Here is a 19,377-nt window from a genome sequence, read left to right on the forward strand (position 1 = left end):
CTTATTTGTCTTAATTATTTACTTTTATTATTACCTGCTTACAAATGGAAAAACGGAACGATCGCGATATTTACAATCTTTTCATATAAGAATAGTCAATTCATCAAATCAACAATTTCCGAACTGAAACGAAAGAAGCGCGATCGCGCCTTGGATTTCGAGTTTTCGCACCTGTGGCACTCAAACGATTAAATCCTTTGATTATTCGAAATCTCTACAAACACGCGTAGATTTTCCACTCGGAATTTTTAACGATTTCCCACCGGAGCGATCGCTATGCGCCGTTTCCACGAAGAAAGTCGCAACGGTCGAACGCTTCCCGAACGCGCTCGGAGGCGGAACGATCTCATTGACAATGTCCACTTAACGGTTATCGCGGAGCGCCCCGGGCAGCCCCGAGCGATCGGGATCGGTAACTGGTTCGAAGCAGGTTGAACGGGGGCCCGCGGGAACTTGATTTATGCGACCTTATCGGGCAACGACTAAAATTACGCGCGGTCTGTCATCGACGAGACAAATTGAGACGGTCGCGCGAACCAGTCAATATCGGCGCGGTTATCGCGATCCCGCGGATAAAACGCGGCGTGGCTCCTCGAACGATGAGCTCGCAGCGTTATCTCTCAGGAAACTTCGGAGCACTGTGCCAGGAGAACACTCGATCCATATACAGCGACGTTCAAATATTAGACTTCGTTCAGACTTCTCGGCGACTTCATTTAGCAAATTTTCTGAACATTTTAACCCTTTGCACTCGAGAATATTTTTCTCGACAAATATTCATTGTATTTCTTACAACTAACATAAATTAAGTAACAGAACTATTTTATTTCGACGTTCCATATGTTGATACATTGAATAAAATTTAATATTGAATTTTAAGTTTTATCGTTTTATTGGGTCAAAGGAAATGGCGATTGAAAGGCGCCGCTTGAGTGCAAAGGGTTAATTCTTTGGGGAGAAAGAGTTCTCGCATTCGAAACCTATATTATTCCTAAATCTATTATTAGTAGAACTGTTGAATACTGGGAACTAGGAATACTAGAAAATCAAGTAGCAAAGATGTGCCAAACAAATGTGATGAAAGTCTTTTATTCTGGACACGAAAACTCGATGTCTACAATATGCCGATACTAGTCTACAAAGTGTTAAACATTAAAATCTACTAAGAGAGACATAGATACTTGATCGTTAACAGACAATGAAATCCGATTCGCCACAGACCACCCGAATTGCGATTGAAAATTCGTTCTAGGTGCGCCGGTGAACAGAGAATCGATCTAGTAGCGTGTCTGATCATGACATGCCGTTTCTACTTATGTAAATACCGGAGCGCGTCGGACCAACTTTCGAATTCGATTCGCTCGGGAATGGTTTCTTTGAATGTCCCCTGGTATTGTCGAGTGTCTCTTGATCTTTGAGTATTTTCTTTGATTTTTAAATCTCTTTTGACCTTCGATCTTCGGATGCCTCTTGGAATTTTTAAATCTCTCTCAATCTTTGATTCTTTGATTGTTAATCTCATTCAATCTTCGATCTTCCTTCTTGAATTTCTTCTTCCATTTTTAAATCTCTTTCAATCTTCGATCATCGAATCTCTTTTTCAATTGTTAATCTCTTTTTATTATCGATCTTCGAATCTCTTCTTCCACTTTTAAATCTCTTTCAACCTTCAAAAGTCTCCCGAAATTTTTAAATCTCTCTTCATCTTTGACTCTCTTCTTCGATTGTTAATCTCTTTCAATCTCCCATCTTCGAATCTCTTCTTCAATTTTCACTCATTTTCAATTATCCATCTTCGAACATCTAAAATTTTCGAGTCTCCCTTGATTTTTCAGTCTCTTCTTCAATCGTTAAATCTCTTGTAATTATCGATCTTTGAACCTCTTCTTCCATTTCTAAATCTCTTTCAACCTCCCATCCTCGAGTCTCTTCTTCAATTCTTACTTTTTCAATTACCCATCTTCAAATATCTAAAATTTTCGAGTCTCCCTTGATCTTCCCATCTCTTCAATTCTTAAATCTCCCTTAATCATCAATCTTCTCATCTCTTATATTTTCAAATCTCAACTCTTTGATCTCCGAATCTCTTCTTCTCATTCTTTTTCTCATCTGACATTCACCCTCGTACCGATCATATATTTCAGGAGCACTCTTTATATTAGTTCACTGCAACCCAATTCCAGTTTTAGCTCGTCGACCAGGTTCCGCAACGGCGAGCCTATATTCCGCGCTCTCGCAACGCCGCGTGAAATATGTGTAGAGCCACAATGTCCACGTCCAATTATTGCGTAACAAGTACACCGTAATAACAATAAACGTCCGCGATCAAAGGCGCGCGGGTACTTAACTATTGCGTAACGCTCGCAGCCACCTCGCGCGCGAGCTAGGCGAAGCGTTGCCCGCTTAATTCCCGTGTAATCTTCTCGCCCAGCGTCAGGCCCGATAGAGATCTCGGTATCGGACACGGGAACGCCCGTCGATAATCGCATGCAAATCGACCGGCCGGCAGTTGACGCGTGCCGGTGAAAAAGTCGATCGGTTTCACCCGTTTACGCGATGAACAAATTATTGCGGACACCGGGAATTCACAGTTTATCGGTCGTTTTCATCGAAATCAATCGTATCGCTTAGGAATACCATTTAACCCTTTGCACTCCATAGGCTCCTCTCAGTCATCAGTCGATTTGACGCAGAAAAATTATGGGGTATAATATTTAATGTTAACCCTTTGCGGACGAATGTCGACATTTCAGCGAGATCGGATGTTCGTATTTGGAAGACTAAGTCGCAAACAAATGATTTAATTAGTCGGATAGCAAGAGATCAGCACGCAGTTCCCTTTATTCCTATTAATTAAGCAGTCGATATATAATTTAACAAAATGATCAAATTTAGAATTCAATATCAAATTTTATATAATGTATCGACACATGGAACATCGACATAAGCTAGTTCGCTTCATTTATACAAGGTATTTCTTTACGTTAGTTGTAAAACATATTGATATCTAATAAAAAAAATTTAGAATTCAATATAAAATTTTATATAATGACACATGGAACATCGACCTAAACTAGTTCTGTCACTTCATTCGTACAAGGTATTCCTTTATATTAGTTGTAAAACATATTGATATCTCATTAAAAAAAATAATGAACATTTCTTGAGAAAAATATTCTTTAGTGCAAAGGGCTAATATATCAGAAGCTGCCCGTTCGCAGAGTTGAGAAATCTCGAGGTGTTCGCCTCGATAATCGAGGCACATGGAAAAAGGATGGACCATTCGGTCGGCGGTACGAGTGTCGGGTGAAAGTGGTCGTTATAAATCCTCTCGAAGCTGTTTCCAATTCCTCGGGATGCAAAGAACGAGGAAGAGAGATCCAGGAAACCTAGGCGAATGCCTGGCGCGTAAGGGATCCACGGTATCGAGGATCGAAGCCGCCTCGGACGCCGGACGCAACGGTATTATCGATCCGTCCGGCGAGATCCCCGCGAGACTCATTTCCTCGTCGTCCCCTTCGAGGAGGTTAATCGAATTCAGCTCGTTTGCAAATTGCACGAAACAAGAGCCCGTCGTTCGGCCAGGTGTTATATTTCACCCGGTGTTTCTCGGATGACGGGTAATAAATACGTCGCTCGCTCTGTTCGCTCGCTGCGCGCGATTTTCCGAGTCTGCCCGCCCTTGCAGGCTTGCAGTTTAGAATTCGAATCCTTGCGAGAATTTAGATGTTTCGAATGATAAGAATAAATGAACACTTTGTGCTCCATATGCGTTTCACTGGGAATACTCGGTATTTTCTAGTGAGGAAAATAGTTTCTTTGAATATTTCGCGATTGACGGAACAAAATTTGATATTAACCCTGTGATTTCTTTTGCAATTCTGTTCGATACTACTTTGTCATTAGTAATTTATTGGGAAAAGAGAAAAATTGTCTATGATTGCTCTTAAGTATAGCAATTGATTACAGAAGAAAAATAATTTCTTTGAATACTTCACGATTGATGCAACAAAATTTGATATTAACCCTTGCCTTGTGATTTCTTTTGCAATTCTGTTCGATACGACTTTGTCATTAGTAATTTATTGGAAAAAGATTTATTGGGAAATGATTGCTCTTAAGTATAGTAATTGATTACAGAAGAAAAATATTCACTTTGAATTCGAATAAATCCAGTAATATTTGTGTTCGTTAAGTGATGAAAATCTTCACCACGAATCTAACACGTTGTTATAAGGCAAGGGGTTAAATATCTTCAAAATTTTCCTATATCAAAAGGTTAACAATGATTTGAAAATACTTGTTACATATCCTATTGCTTCTTGTAGAATACAGTGACTATTCTTTTGCACTCAGAATCGACATTGATTTAAATCTTGAGAATCAAAGGTTCGAAACAGACAATTGCTGTATACTCGTATGATCGCGTTAATCGGAACCGTTGTAGAAATGTAAAATATAAAATAATTTACCAAGTGACGTTTACAAAATTCAGTGGTCGTCGAATTGACGCGTGAACCTAGTAATAGCGATGATTTATTGCTTCCTGCGACTCGATTGCGAAGAGGACAAGGGGAGAACGCGAAAGGAAGTGGAGAACCCAGAAGACAAGTTGTCAAGAGAAATGTGAAATCTTCCCCGCGCGTGATACATTGGTACAAATGATCCTGCCAGAAACTTTAGCAGAGTAAATATATTTCCCCGGCGAAATTCCCGAAGTAAATTCTCCACGGATTGGCCCGTAGAAATCCGCATTTGCGTAACGATCCGGCGATAAATTGCGGAAACCGATCGACCGGCCAGGTGTCCGTGACAAATCGTGATTCGTCCGGGTTCCCTTTCGCGCTGCGAAACGGCCGAACGATTTGAATTGTCAATGCAATCGCGTGTGCGTCACGAATCTCTCTGCATACGACCCGTTAACTAGTTAACGCGTCCACTGCCGCGAGAATCGTATGCAGAGATGGACAGTAGCAACTATGTTTATTAATTATTAACCCCTTGCGGTCGGGAGCTGACTCTCGCTTGGTTTGATACGGTAATATTATAAACATTGATGTGTAACATTGTAGGAGAAAGAGAATTTTATTTGAAACAGTATAATTATTTCATGACAACTCACAATAAAACAATAATAAAATCAATCAACGCACGCACTGTTTATGTTCTAGAACATTCTTTCATTACCATAAATTAACTTCACGTATATTTGGAATATTCTAGATTCATAAAAAACGAACATTATCAACATAAAAATCAATATAGAGAAAATCAATATAGTCTAGAATATTCAATGAAATTGACTAGTTACGATTATGTTATTTTGCAATTATTGATAGTTTAGAATTGAATTATCGAAATGATCTTGAAAATAAAGGTTCACTTGAATACTATAATGAATGTCTGAAACAACTGAAAATATATAATTTATTACATATTAATCCTATTAAATGCTCATTAGTTCCAGTTCTAAATTAGTTACATAAGTCGCAACAGATTAGTCTATATTTTATCAAAGAGCATTCAACGTTTCTAGCAGAAAACTTTCGAGTGAAACGAGTTGAGTACTAAACATTCTTGTTTTGCAGTATTATCTAGATACTAAATATTTTCACTTAATATCAGTTGGCTCGTTGCCATCGTTCGCAATTCGGGAGAGTTAGTGATGGGTGTCTACCATAGGGATCAAGTGAACGCGAGACAAATGCACCCAAAATATATTACAATAACAGACTAAACCAAAATGGAAGAGAAGTGTGTGATTATTTTGAAGGAAATAATTAACTGTTCATGAAATTACTAGCGTTTTATTTAAGATGACGTGTATACTCGTCGAACAGATGAATTAAACAGGCGTTTACTATGGTGATCATGTGAACGCGAAGCAAATGCACTCGAAATATATTATAATAAGAGGCCAAAGCAAAATGGAAGAGAATTATATGATTATTTTGAAGGAAATAATTAACTGCTGAAGAAATTACTATCGTTTTAGGCTTTAAGATGACGTGTATACTCGTCGAACACAGTTAACTGGTTAATGCCGAGGGTCGCGGCTAAATCCGCATACCAGTCGCGGACCGGCCGCACGTGTAAAACGATCCTAGCGTGGCTCGTGCGGTCTGAGATAACGAATAGACACCGCGGATCCGATCGAAATCCCTTCTGCAACGTCTTCATTCCTTGCGGCGACGCCGTTCGCGAGGAAAACGGAGGCTGAAGTGATTTCAACCGATTTACCGGTAGATTTTTCGAAAATTCTGACTTTTGACTCTTGCGATTGAAAATGAAGATGAATTATTAAGTATCGTTTGTTTCGTGAAAATTGTTTAACCTATAAAACATGGCTAAACAGCCCTCTCTAGAAAAATATTGCTTACAAAGAAATTCTTTAACGTGAGAACTAAAAATTACCAATGATCTATAACCCAATGAAGAGAACATTCTACGTATTTCACGATAAGTGTCTCTGTATTCATCAATGAGATTTATTATATCGAAGCACCGTTCCCAGCTAACAAATGATCATTCAACCGAGCTCATTCGTACGACACTAACGAGGTACGAGCCAGATTTTCAACGACCCGCAGCCAAGATACAAACACGGCTGCATCTGCTAATGCAGAATACAAACTTTCTTCGAGTATTCCACCTGTATACATATACATTCCAAAATAAATTATGAATCAAAGTAAACACTCTAAAATCAAGATATTACATAATTAAAACATATTACTTCCGAAATTCTAAGGATTCTTATCTCTTATCAACTCTAAGTACATTACAAAAAATCGAATCCAGAAAGATCGCAGTTTCCATGATTTCGTTTATCTCGAATGCACGATTGAAAATGCAAAATATAGTCGCCTGTTGCAACCTGGAAGCCGACGGTAATGAATAAAAAATGAAACAAGGTTGCATTGGCATATCGGCGGCTTAATTGCAGTTACAAAAGGATTGATCGATCGGCGATTCGATTCTGAGAATCGAGGGAAGGATTAATGATATGAAAATCGGCGGACGAGCGAGCACAACGGGTAACCGCGCGCTCACAATGTTGCACGGCGCACGTGCGTTAATTGCATTCCTAGGAATCCCGGACTTCCGGGACACCTACGCGACTCGTCGGATCGCATCGGCGGGTTTCCTTCTTTTCTGTTCGCCTCGTTCCAGCGCGGGACACTTCATAAATCAAGCTGACGAGCGAATGGACGAGGAACACGCGTATTCGTGTAAACCCTTCGAGACCTCTGCCCGCCGCGCGACCTTTCGCACGAGTCGCCGCGGATTTCGCCGAACGATAAGCGCGACAGATGGGATCGGACTGGTTCTCATGGGAACGCGAGGGTAATGAATATCGAACACTCGTTTCTCGTTTGTTTCGTGTATATTCTGAGGATTTCCGGAATTATTCGAAACTGTTCATTATTTTAATTCTCAACTACATTAGTAATTTTGTCTAGTTATCAGAGGAATTTAACCGTTGAGGTTGAAGTATCAAAGGAATTTTATTCGACGCGGTGAAAATTTAACATCTGATATTTAACGTTGAACTTTGCATAATTCGTTGATACGTGGAATATTCGAATAACTGCTTTGTTCCTCGATGCATTTGTTGGAGTTTCATACAGACGAGGTTTACGACATGACGGAAGAATTGGCCACTTTTGAATTCCATAGTTTATTATCCGTACCATCTGTATGCCAGCACTATGGTACGTGACATTTAGTTTAGCAAAGGCAGTTATGGCCGTGCACTGATTTATTGATTTTTCGGCTTCAGCGTTTAAATATGGCAAAAAGGGCCAAAAATACCAGAGCAATACAGAGCAATAGAGCAGTACAGAGCAGTAGAGAGTACAGAGTAGTGAGAAGAGAGTACAGAGTAATGAGAATAGAGTAGAGAGCAGTACATAGCAGTATAGAGCACAGAGTAATGAGAATAGAGTAGAGAGCAGTACATAGCAGTATAGAGTACAGAGTAATGAGAATAGAGTAGAGAGCAGTACATAGCAGTATAGAGTACAGAGTAGTGAGAATAGAGTACAGAGCAGTAGAGAGTACAGAGTAGTGAGAATAGAGTACAGAGCAGTAGAGAGCACAGAGTAGTGAGAACAGAGTAAAGACAGAGTACAGAGAATAGAGAGTACCGAGAGGTTTTTTATTCAGTAATCAGTGTTACTTGAATTCTTTACGGCCCCATTCCGTATAAAATTGGGTTCGACAGTAAATTTAGACGGCACGAAGTACAATAATTGACCGTACCCTGACAGTACTTATGATTTCTCTTCGAATCAGTCTCAAAGAACATCGTCCTCGCCTCGCAAAGGAATGTTAAATATTTCTAGTAAGAAACATCCGAGCGCAAAGGGTTAACATTGATAGGAGCAGCGGGAGAGCGATTATCAACGACTGCGACAGAAACGCGAGCGCAGCGCGTTTCGGCGGCCTGCCTCGAGACCGCGTCTGTTTGCGTATCCCCCGCGATACTTCGGTAACTCGACACCTTTGTGTACAAGATCTTCAGAACAAACTCCTCCTCGAGAGGCTTATCGCGCGTTTTTTCCCTATGATCCGCGTCAACGTTCTATCGTTGCGCCGATAAACGGCGCGCGGCGCTGATAAGACGCCTGACCCGGGGCGCAAGTGCGTCTGCTCTTTATTCTTTGTTCCCTGCTTCGCATACCTAACGATTCTCGCGAGTGCGCTCGATTATTAATGCTCGGAACGAGTCTTCGCCGAACGATGGATCGCTTGTCAAGCTGCTTATCCGTTCGTATCGGACACCAGCGGGAAGATTGGCAGAACGCGATGCGTAATTCACCTCTGTACTGGTTTTAACCCTTCGCAGATTATTTGAAACGTAGGAAACCTTCAACGGATGAAGCTGAATCATATATTGATCGCTTAAGCAATAGAAACAGAAGCTAGAGGCTAATCTCTTGCTGCTCGAGTAATTAACCCTTTACTCGGTCGTTGACACGTTGACTAGCGCAAATTTTTAGTGTTTCCATGTTACTCGTCGTTTGTACGTGAGTGATGTTAGAGTTAAGCTGGAAAAGTTTCTGCTAGAAATATTCGAAATTTTATGAAATATGCACGAAATATGTACTCTGTTCTTCGAATTTCGCTAATGAGGAAACGCGAAATATCGAAATAAAACACCTTTCTGCTTAATTTATCTGTGAATTATCGTTCAATTAGTTTCAAACGATATCACCTATGTCTTCTTAAGAAGTGTTGAATATTTCCATTGAAAAACTTTCGAGTGCAAAGGGTTTGTTCGCCGATTGCAGCGTGAATCACGGACGATTTAGTCGCGTTTCTCGAGGATCTTTCCATCGAGAAGGGAACAATCAGCGAGTAACGAAAGCCAGACGATCGAAGATGAACGAGACGAGGCAGACGCGATCGCCGCTGAGAGCTCAGACGTATCCTGGAATTTCCTGTCTAGCTGGATTATTTTGCTCCGGTGGGGATCGAGCAGCTGACCGGCCGGCTCTCATTAACATTCACCGTATCTCGCTCGGGGCAGCCGCTCGTGAATGAAACGCAACAAGCGGCCACGAAATCGCGAGCACACGAGCCTGGCGATCGGTGAACCGTGAATCGACGGCGCGCTCTTCTTGCGCCGAGATCTATCTCTCTTTTCCCTGTTTCTTCGTGCGGTTTTCGGCGTTTCGTGACTCGGCTCGTCGATTACTCCGCAATGATCTTGTTTCCTCGGTTGAACGTTTTTATTATTGGACAGCGTCGGCGGGAGATTAACAGTTCGGTGCTGATATATGTTCTTAGCAGTACTTAGGTTGCCAAATTTGGAAGAGAATGTATTACGAAGTAAAGAGGGAATTCATTAATATTTATCCGTAATCATTGTATATTTATAATATCTGTTCTATCAATCGAGAATCAATGATCAGGAAAAGCTTATTGGCTCTCGATTGATCTAATAAATATTACAAATAAATAAAGAGGGAATAAATGAACATTATAAAGAATGTTATAAAGTAAATGATTATAGGAAAAGCTCGAAGAAATGATAATATTTATATATTATATATAAATGTAAGCATTGACTCTATAATGATTACAGGAAAAGCTTGAAAAAATAATAATATCTATATATCATGTATAAATATAATCATTGGCTCTCGATTGATCTAATAAATAAGAATATAATAAAGTAAAATAATAATAATAATAATAATAATAGTAACATAATAATAATAAAGTCACTGATTAGAGGAAAAGCTCGAAGAAACGATAATATTTCTATATTATGTATAAATGTAATCATTGATTCTATAATGATTATAGGAAGCTTGAAGAAATAATAATATCTATATATTATGTATAAATATAATCATTGGCTCTCAATTGATTTAATAAATATTACAAATAAATAAAGAGGGAATAAATGAACATTATAAAGAATGTTATAAAGTAAATGATTATAGGAAAAGCTCGAAGAAACTCCATAGCAAATCCGACTACAATGAACTCGAATATTGATTCCGAAACATTGATTCTTCGCAGAACGGTACTTCGATTGCCAATAAAAAGGGCGGCGATCGTCTTTGATACTTCAGCGTGTAACACGACCGTTCCAGATTCCAGAAGCTGGGAACCGCGCGTCGCCGTGTCGTTTTCGATCGCACGATCCACGGAACTTTCATCGAGACCTCCGCCGAACGAGATCGCCCTGCGGAAACTATCTCGTGGGCGGTCGATCGATCCCGAGACGCCGCAAGAAGCTTCGACGACCGCGACTCGCTTTTTCCCGCGAGCCCGCAACGTGCATTTTCGCATGCAAATGCGACTTTCCAGTCTTCGGGACGACGTTAGTCACAGATCGTTTGAAACTCGATCTTCGGTCTTCGCGTCGAGACTTTCTTCCTCGAAGTGCATATCGATTCTCGTCGAGAAATTTGGGAAATCTTCCATCGTACGACTCCCTAATGCGATTCTCCCTTATCTCGCCTTCTTTCGTTTCCTCTTCTGTGCATCGTCGGCTCGATGCGGCCGTCTGTGAAAGAAATCCCAGAATTGGACTACTGAGATAACGAAAATTGAAGACTACCAATGTGCTGCTAAGTAGTCCTTGCTATAGGAAATGATTCTTACTCGAAAAATGACAATTTTCTGCGAGTAAACTCCGTTTCTCTGTTCATATAACGTTGTGATCGAAACGCAAAGTACCCATTGTCAGTGGAGAAACTTCGTAATATCCTAGTAATGTAAAGAAAAATATAACCATCGTATATTTAACTCTATACTTTACAACTTTTGTCTAAAGAGTTTCTTTGTATCACTCATACTTTCGAAGTTATCGAATTTCATTCAGAAAACGGTCGTGTGGCCGTGCGCCGTCAGCTATAAATCAACTCTCTGCATCGCGCTGTAAACATTATTATATATCATACTTGGTCAGACTTTATCCTAACAAGAGTCGCAAATCTTGAACTGAGGATTTTGAGAGCCGCAATTGAGCAAATGTCGATTTTTCCATATTCACGTATAAACGAAATTGAACTTTCGCGTCGAATTCAGGGTTCTGGGTCGAGCGATCGTTTGCATAAACGGATTACATTGCAAAAAGAGGACGCCTCGCGATAGAGATGTACGGCATTCCTTAGAAAGAGGCGCGAGCACCGCAAAACGTCGAAAAACGAGCTCGATCGCCGTCGGAGACAGGTTCGAGCGAGCGTTCACGGCATGGGCGTGCACCGCTCGAACACCGGTTCACCCCGATCCCTCGATCCATCGAGAGTTTGCGAGGGCGGCGAGGGCAGCTCGCGGAACGCGCCGGAAGTGCATTATTCACGCTCGATTTTTCGCAGGACGAGCGTGCAAAAAATATGCAAAAGCTCGGGACGGATGTGCCCGTCGCGGGGAACCGACGCGGACCGCCATGGGTGGTTGCTGAGACGGAGACTGCGCAACAATGGCGTCGAGCGGTGTCCCTGAGTTGTAAACCGCTTCGCGTTAAGCTTGGCGCATTCTTAGGATAGTCGGACAAGAGATTCTGTTATCGTGATGTTTGTTTTCTAGCGTGCTTTGGTATTTTTGATACTTGAAGATGTATTGAGGGATTCGGTGATCTATTTTGTATGCTGAGAATTGAAGCTTTGCTCTGGAAAGGTTTCAGTTGTTTGATATTTTCTGGTGACGATGTCTTTTGGGATTAAGTTATTAAGTTACGTGGAGATTATTGTATATGGTTTAATATTGGATATTAAAGTGTTGAAGTATTAAACATTGAAATGTTTAAGAAGTGGGATTTTGAAGTATTAGATATTAGAACATTTAGGAAATGGAACATTGAAGTATTAGATATTGGAACATTTAGGAAATGGAACATTGAAGTATTAGACATTGAAACATTTAGAAAGTGAAACATTGAAATATTAGACATTGAAGCATTTAAAAAATGGAACATTAAAATATTAAGGCATTGGAACATTGAAACATTAAGACATTGAAACATTTAAAAAATGGAACATTAAAATATTAAGGCATTGAAACATTGAAACATTAAGACATTAAGACATTAAGACATTAAGATATTGATATATTAAAACGTTAAGTCATTAAAATATTCAAACATTCAAACATTCAAACAATAAACATTAAAACATTCAAACATTAGAACATTAAGAGAATAAACAGTCAAACATTAAAACATTCAAACATTCAACCATTAGAACATCAAGACAATAACAATAAAGACTGTCACCATCAAACATTAAACTCCACAACGTCGCAACATCGAGCCAAGCAAGCCCAAGAGCCAGCTCCCAAGCGAACGTTCGAAAGCGAAGGCGAAATATCAAAGAAACCACTAACCGGATCGCTCGAGCAGCAAGAAATCGGTAAACACAGGTTGCCGGAACGCTCGCATCCTGTTTTCGAGTTACTCCGGATTCGAGGATTCCTCGAGGGACAGGCGATAGTACGCCACTGTGGCAGCAAATTTATGACCACGATCTCTCGGCCGGGCTATTCGTCAGGGACGATCGCGAATCTCAATCCCGGCGTGCACCGTCTTGACAGAGTGCGCCGCGGGAGGATGGAGACGGGCCGCGAGCGCGCAGCCCCGCGGTTCGTGTTACAAAGATCCGGCGAAGATCTTTGCACGCTTTGTCAGCGGGCAAAAACCCACGGAGACCCGAGCTACTCTTCGCGGCAATTTGTCCCGGCTGTTTCTTTATTGTTCCACCGGGCTCGGCCGTATCCTTTCGCAGGATAATCGATTCGTTCCTCCAGGATTCAACGATTCCGAGCGGACTCATAGTCCGAGCGATCCCATTAGAGTTTCATCGGATCACGTTCGACGGAATACTGACTTCGATGAGGCATTAGTCTCCTTTGTTCTCCTTTTGTCGAGCTCCGCTTGAACTTACAGTGAATCACCCGTCGCGGGAACCTCCTCGGGTTGAAACACGCGAGCAACCTTGTTGCTCCGTTGCACGATGCAATGATTACTCGACGAACGTAAAATTCGAGTTTAGTAACTCTGTGAAGAGTAATATCTCTGCACTCGAGAGACACAGTCGTGGTTTGATACAGGAAGGTTAGAAAGTTTGATGTTCAATATTAACCCTTTGCACTCGAGAGGCGACCACTTGATTTGATTTGAAAAATTATAAAGTGGTGACTGAGAGTCGCCTCTCGAGTGCAAAGGGTTAATATTGAACATCAAACTTTGTAATCTTTCTGTATCGAATTAATGAATGAGGAAACATACATTAAGGAAAGTTATTTTATTTCAATATTCCACATATGGATGCATCGTACAAAGCTTAATATTCTATATAAGACTTTATAATTTTGCAAATCAAATCAAGTGGTGACTGAGAGTCTCGAGTGCAAAGGGTTAATATTGAACATCAAACTTTGTAGTCTTTCTGTATCGAATGAATGAATGAGGAAACATACATTAAGAAGGAAAGTTATTTTATTTCAATATTCCACATATCGATGCATCGAACAAAGCTTAATATTCTATATAACTTAGTTTCTATTTTAGTTTCCATTTTAGTAGCCCTACAAAAGAAACGCCGTCGAAGCATCGAGCATCGTCGTGAACGCGTTATCGAACGTTCGATCCTCGGCCGGCGTCCCAGTATCTACGCGGAAATCGCGCAGACGGCCAGGACCCGGACGGAATCGGCGCGATCGGCCGCGCATCGCTTCGCTTTTAATTGAGTTCAATTAACCTTAGCCGGCCGGCTGCTCTAAAGTGGCCGGTTACACGCTCCGCTCCGCGGAAGGGGGTTGCCGCACGTACCAACTCCTCCAATCGACACTAATTACCCTCGGTTGCTATTTTTACAGCACCGATTTTCTAGGCTCGCCGGTCGGACGCGTATTAACGTGGCTTCTTGTTTAGATAACGATCGCCACGCGAATTTCTCGGCGATGATAACGATGGCGTCAAAGTTTCATGCGACGAGAGGAATGAGAAGCAACCGCTCGGAGATCGAGCTTCAAAGGAATACTGCAGTTTCGCTGTTAGAATCGGTTGATAATAATTCTAATTAGCTGCTGATTTCGCTATCGATTTTGTAGATTTAGATGGATGGGAATTAATGTTCTTATTTAGATAGCGATTGTCCTGTGATCTTTTCTCGAGAACGAGAATTAACGGAATAATTAATCCTAGATGACCAAACATTCCTCTAAACGGAACGCGAACTATTTCTGTGAATTCGGACGCTGATATCCACCGAGTCTGCCGACGTTAATTTCGCACGCTTTCGTTCCTCCTAATTAAAATCCACCAATACATCTAACCAGCTACTCTCTTCAAAATAAATTCTCCAAACCATAGTCTACGACTCGAATATTTAGCTACATACTAACTCAAGCTCAGTGATCTATATTCAAAAGAACACTAGTCTCACAATCAGAACCATCCCAATACCAATTCCAATTCCGATCACTCCTTCCACAGATTTCCAAACTCAGCGCGCGTTAACGTAACTCTTACCCAAGCATCCAGCTTACCTTTCAACGTCGAAGTTTCACACGCTCGGAACGAGACGGAAGCGTCCGCGGTGAAAACTCGCAGGAAAAAGTGACGGAGACGAACGTCGCGGACTCATAATTAGAATTTCCTTTCTGAAAAGAGGTTTCCCCGCGTCGCGCGACGCGGGGAACCGGCGCGAGCGAGATACATAATGCATGCTGTAAACGATTTGAAAGCGGGTACGTGGCGAGCGCGGCATTTAGTTAGCACTAATTGCTGGAACCCGGGACGGACGCGCCCGGAATCCGCTAATTCGCTGATAACCGTCGCATTTCAATTCGGAGGCGCGTCGTTCCCGATCCGGGGGAATCGGGGATAGCCGATACGCGGATAGAAAGCTCGTAAATCACGCCGGAAACGCAGCCGGCCCGCGCGGCATACAGATCGGCGGGCGCGTTTGGGGGCGCACCTGGCCGAGCGAACGAGATCGCCTCGATTTTAATTGCTCCGGCGAGGATCGCGGACCGATAAGCGGCTACCGGCGGCCGTAATTGATCGCGTTAAGTAGGCCGTGGCCTAGGATCGCGGGGACAATGGGCCTGGCGGAACGAAACGCGGCGATCCCGGCCGCCAAGGGCATCGATAAGCTCCCCGATGGGATTCCGCGCGTAGGCGCGGTGATCGCGACGCTCCTTGGCCGTTCGATCGTGATCGGTGATCGGCAATTGCGCATAATTAACACAGGCCGACCCTTGTGCGCCCAGCGAAAGGTCCGACGAAAGAAACGCCGGGACGACAAGAAGTGGCAACCGGATGAAGACTTCTTGCCGGCTGAAGCGAATGTGGACCGAGGCGAGTCGAATCGCGGGATGAATCGAATCGAAAGAGGAATCGCGCACATTTGTCATCTCGATAATTAGTCTCGGGTTTCGGGAGCATTCGTGAATTTTTATGTTTTGTTTCTTTCGATGGAAGATTGCTGGTTTTCTGTTAGAGGATTGGGTGTTGTAGGTAGTAATTGATGGTATATGTTACTAATAATAGTAATAGTATGTATTATTAACTCTGCAGTCGAGAGGTGACTCTGTCATTTGATTTGATATAACAAAGTTATAAAGGGGGTGCTCGCCCGCGACATATTTATTTACAATGTTCTTTATACACTTATATTTACAGTTTCATACAAATATTACAGAATGTAATCTATAGTTCGACACGTCTTTTCTCGTCTTTCGCTCGAAGACTACTCGCTTGTCTTCGTTTACTCTGACCAACTCCTTAGCGACCATTTTATTCCAACCCCCTTCAGATCCTAAGGGTTGGTTCAGCCGTGCGTACCGGAGGGACGAGTTCGATACGTCGCAACCTCGTTAGTTCGATGTATCGCAACAGTATAATATTAAGTTTCGTCTAATGCATGGTGAAATATTACGAGTATTACTGAACTCCCAAAGTTAAACAGCAAATTATTTTCACTGATATTTATACAGTCCACTTCCGATCAGTTCGCACGAAGTTAAGTCGGCGCGCGACGTACGGGTTTCCCTGTAACATTTCGGAATGGAAAACGCGTACACAACAAACCGTCTACAGTTTTTCGCTCCTCTTTCGCAGATGATGAACGTGGGCGGCGGCAGCACGGTGGAAAAGCTGTCCTTCTACAACCACACGGAATGCGAGTGCAGAGAGAGGTCCGAGTACGAGACCGGCAACGAGAAACCCTTCGAGCAGAGAGTGTACAGGCACTATCAGCCGTCCCAGCAGCCTCAGAACATGAGAGTGGCACAACCGAGAAAGCCGTGAGTCCCTCTTTCCCTTCCGCTGCGCCTGTAAATCGAATCGGATCGCCGATTCTTCGGACACGAGGATTTCGCCGATCGCGTTCTCGCGTGTGGATCGGATTTCGTATGGAAATCGCCTGTGGTGACCTGGAATGTCTTGTCTGAAAATGATTCGTCTGCAATTTTCTTGTTTTATGCTTCTGTGATATCGCGTACGGGACGGATAGATTTTCGAGATCGAGTGTGGGAGGTTTTAGATTTAGAGTGTGAACACGGGAATGATGGGTTTTTGTTGTGGGATGAGAGATGAGCAGTTTTCGGTTCTGGTCCATGGGAAATTGGAGTTTTTCGGTTCTGGTCTGCGGGAAATAATAAGGTGTCGATTCTAGCATTTCGGGGACTATTAGACTTTTGATTCTAGGTTGGAAGAAATAACAAGTTGTTGATTATAACTCTCGGGAATTGACGAACTTTCGATTCTAGGATATAAGAACTACTGAGTTGTAGATTGTAGATCTCGAGAACTAACAAACTTTCGATTCTAGACCACAAGAAATAACAAGTTGTCGATTCTAGTCCACAAGAAGTAACAAGTTGTCGATTCTAGTCCCCAAGAAATAACAAACTTTCGATTCTAGACCACAAGAAATAACAAACTTTCGATTCTAGCCCGCAAGAAATAACAAGTTGTTGATTCTAACTCTCGAGAATTAACAAGCCTTCGATTCTAGTACATAAGAACTACCGAGTCATCGATTGTAACTCTCGAGAATTGACAAACTTTCGATTCTAGACCACAAGAACTGACAAACATTCGATTCTAGCCCACAAGAACTAATAAGTCATCGATTCTAGACCTCGAGAATTGACAAATTTTCGATTCTAGCCCACAAGAACTAATAAGTCATCGATTCTAGCACACAAGAACTAACGAGTCATCGATTCTAGACCTCGGGAATTGACAAACTTTCGATTCTAACCCACAAAAACTACCGAGTCATCAATTGTAGTCCTCGAGAACTAACAAACTTTCAATTCTACTCCACCAGAAATAACAAGTTGTCGATTCTAGGCCTCGAGAATTGACAAACTTTCGATTCTAGCCCACCAGAACTACCGAGTCATCGATTCTAACCCTCGAGAACTAACAAACTTTCGATTCTAGCCCACAAGAACTAATAACTCATCGATTCTAGCCCTTAAAAACTAACAAACTTTCGATTCCAGCCCACAACAACTAACCACTTCCCAATTCTACCCCACAAGAAACACATATTCTACTCTATCCCACTATAAATACCAAATCTCCCATCACATCCCTCAAAAACTATCACGTTTCCGATTCCAACCTAACCCAGACAGCTTCCACATTTATTCTATTTATTTCTCAAAAAGCAAATCCTCCGTTGCGCCCATCCTTGCACAATCGAGCCGGCCCAATGTCCCGCCACGTGAATTCAGGTCCGACCGAGAACATCGAGCGGTCCGTGTCCACTTCCCTCCACCCTGTCTCGTTTCGTAGGCGAACGATCGGCTCGGTCTTGGCCGGACAACGAATAATTTGTATCCCGGTGGTTGTCCAGGTGCCGTTGCCCCTCGGAGTTCATGCCCAGGATCACGCACGAGGGCGAGTGCCAGTGCAACTGCTACGAGAATCATCAAAACTGCATCAAGATCAGGCGGGGGAAAGGATACTTCTCGCTCGCGGATCGATTGTAAGTGACACAATCTCCATCGCCGATCTCTCAACGCCGCGCTTGAACATTCTATACGGCTCGTTTCATTCCGATTTGCATTTCGTTCGACACTCCTATCATTTCCAAGACCTTTTTCATCGCCGGGAGTTCCTAATGGATTCGTCACACACGATAAATTAAACTGGAAGTGCCCTGACAGTCGAATAGACCGGTTCGCGATTTATTAAGATTTCGACTGGTGCACACTTTGAAACTGTGGCGCAGTTTGTGCACGGATAGTGTACGTTACGAAGTGAAAACAAAGAAATAATATTAATGTGTGTAATTTGAACTCTGTAGGGTACAGTATTGCACTAGTTAGAATATTAAGTGTTTTAATGAATCTTGAAGGAAGTATCCTAGAATTATTAGATTTTCCACGCATACAAATTTTGCACTGAGGAGTTATTGCATTTCTCATTTTTGATAGGAATAATATAAATATTAGTTGCTGTTGCTGATAGATTATAAAGCAAGGAGTGATAAGGGATAAAAATCAGAAACTTGAGAGTAACTTATTGTTTCTTTGAGAAAATCGATACAGTTCATAAGGAAAATGATAGATTATCAACAATATTTATTTATTGTTATATTGAAAAGAATGTTGCGAAGATGAAGTTATATTCCAGACAAATGAGTGCAAATTACTAGGTCAGAATGCGTTGTGTGTCATCCAAGTACAATGAAACATGGAATATTGAATATTCTGCATTTATATCGATGAAACGAAAGAAACTTTTGAAGTTGAAGTTTCCGTGGCACGGAACGTATTAAAAATAATCGAATGACATGCTATATCAACAAGAAACCACATAAATCCCCAATATTTCGAATCAAAACTGCAAAACCTATAAGAAATTCACCCTAAAACAAGAAACGCGCGATTCTC

General features: G+C 41.9%; 1 protein-coding gene across 1 annotated transcript in view; it reads left to right on the top strand.

The window, feature by feature from the left end:
• LOC116425555 (uncharacterized) overlaps positions 1-19,377 on the top strand; it is a 145,368-nt gene that overhangs the window by 122,168 nt on the left and 3,823 nt on the right. The window contains exons 4-5 of the mRNA XM_076371063.1: positions 16,586-16,770; positions 18,336-18,467. Coding sequence (XP_076227178.1) covers positions 16,586-16,770; positions 18,336-18,467 — 317 coding nt within the window. The remainder of the gene's footprint in view (positions 1-16,585; positions 16,771-18,335; positions 18,468-19,377) is intronic.

The sequence above is a fragment of the Nomia melanderi genome, chromosome 9, assembly GCF_051020985.1.
Source record: "Nomia melanderi isolate GNS246 chromosome 9, iyNomMela1, whole genome shotgun sequence".
In the NCBI taxonomy this organism is placed as follows: Eukaryota; Metazoa; Arthropoda; class Insecta; order Hymenoptera; family Halictidae; genus Nomia; species Nomia melanderi.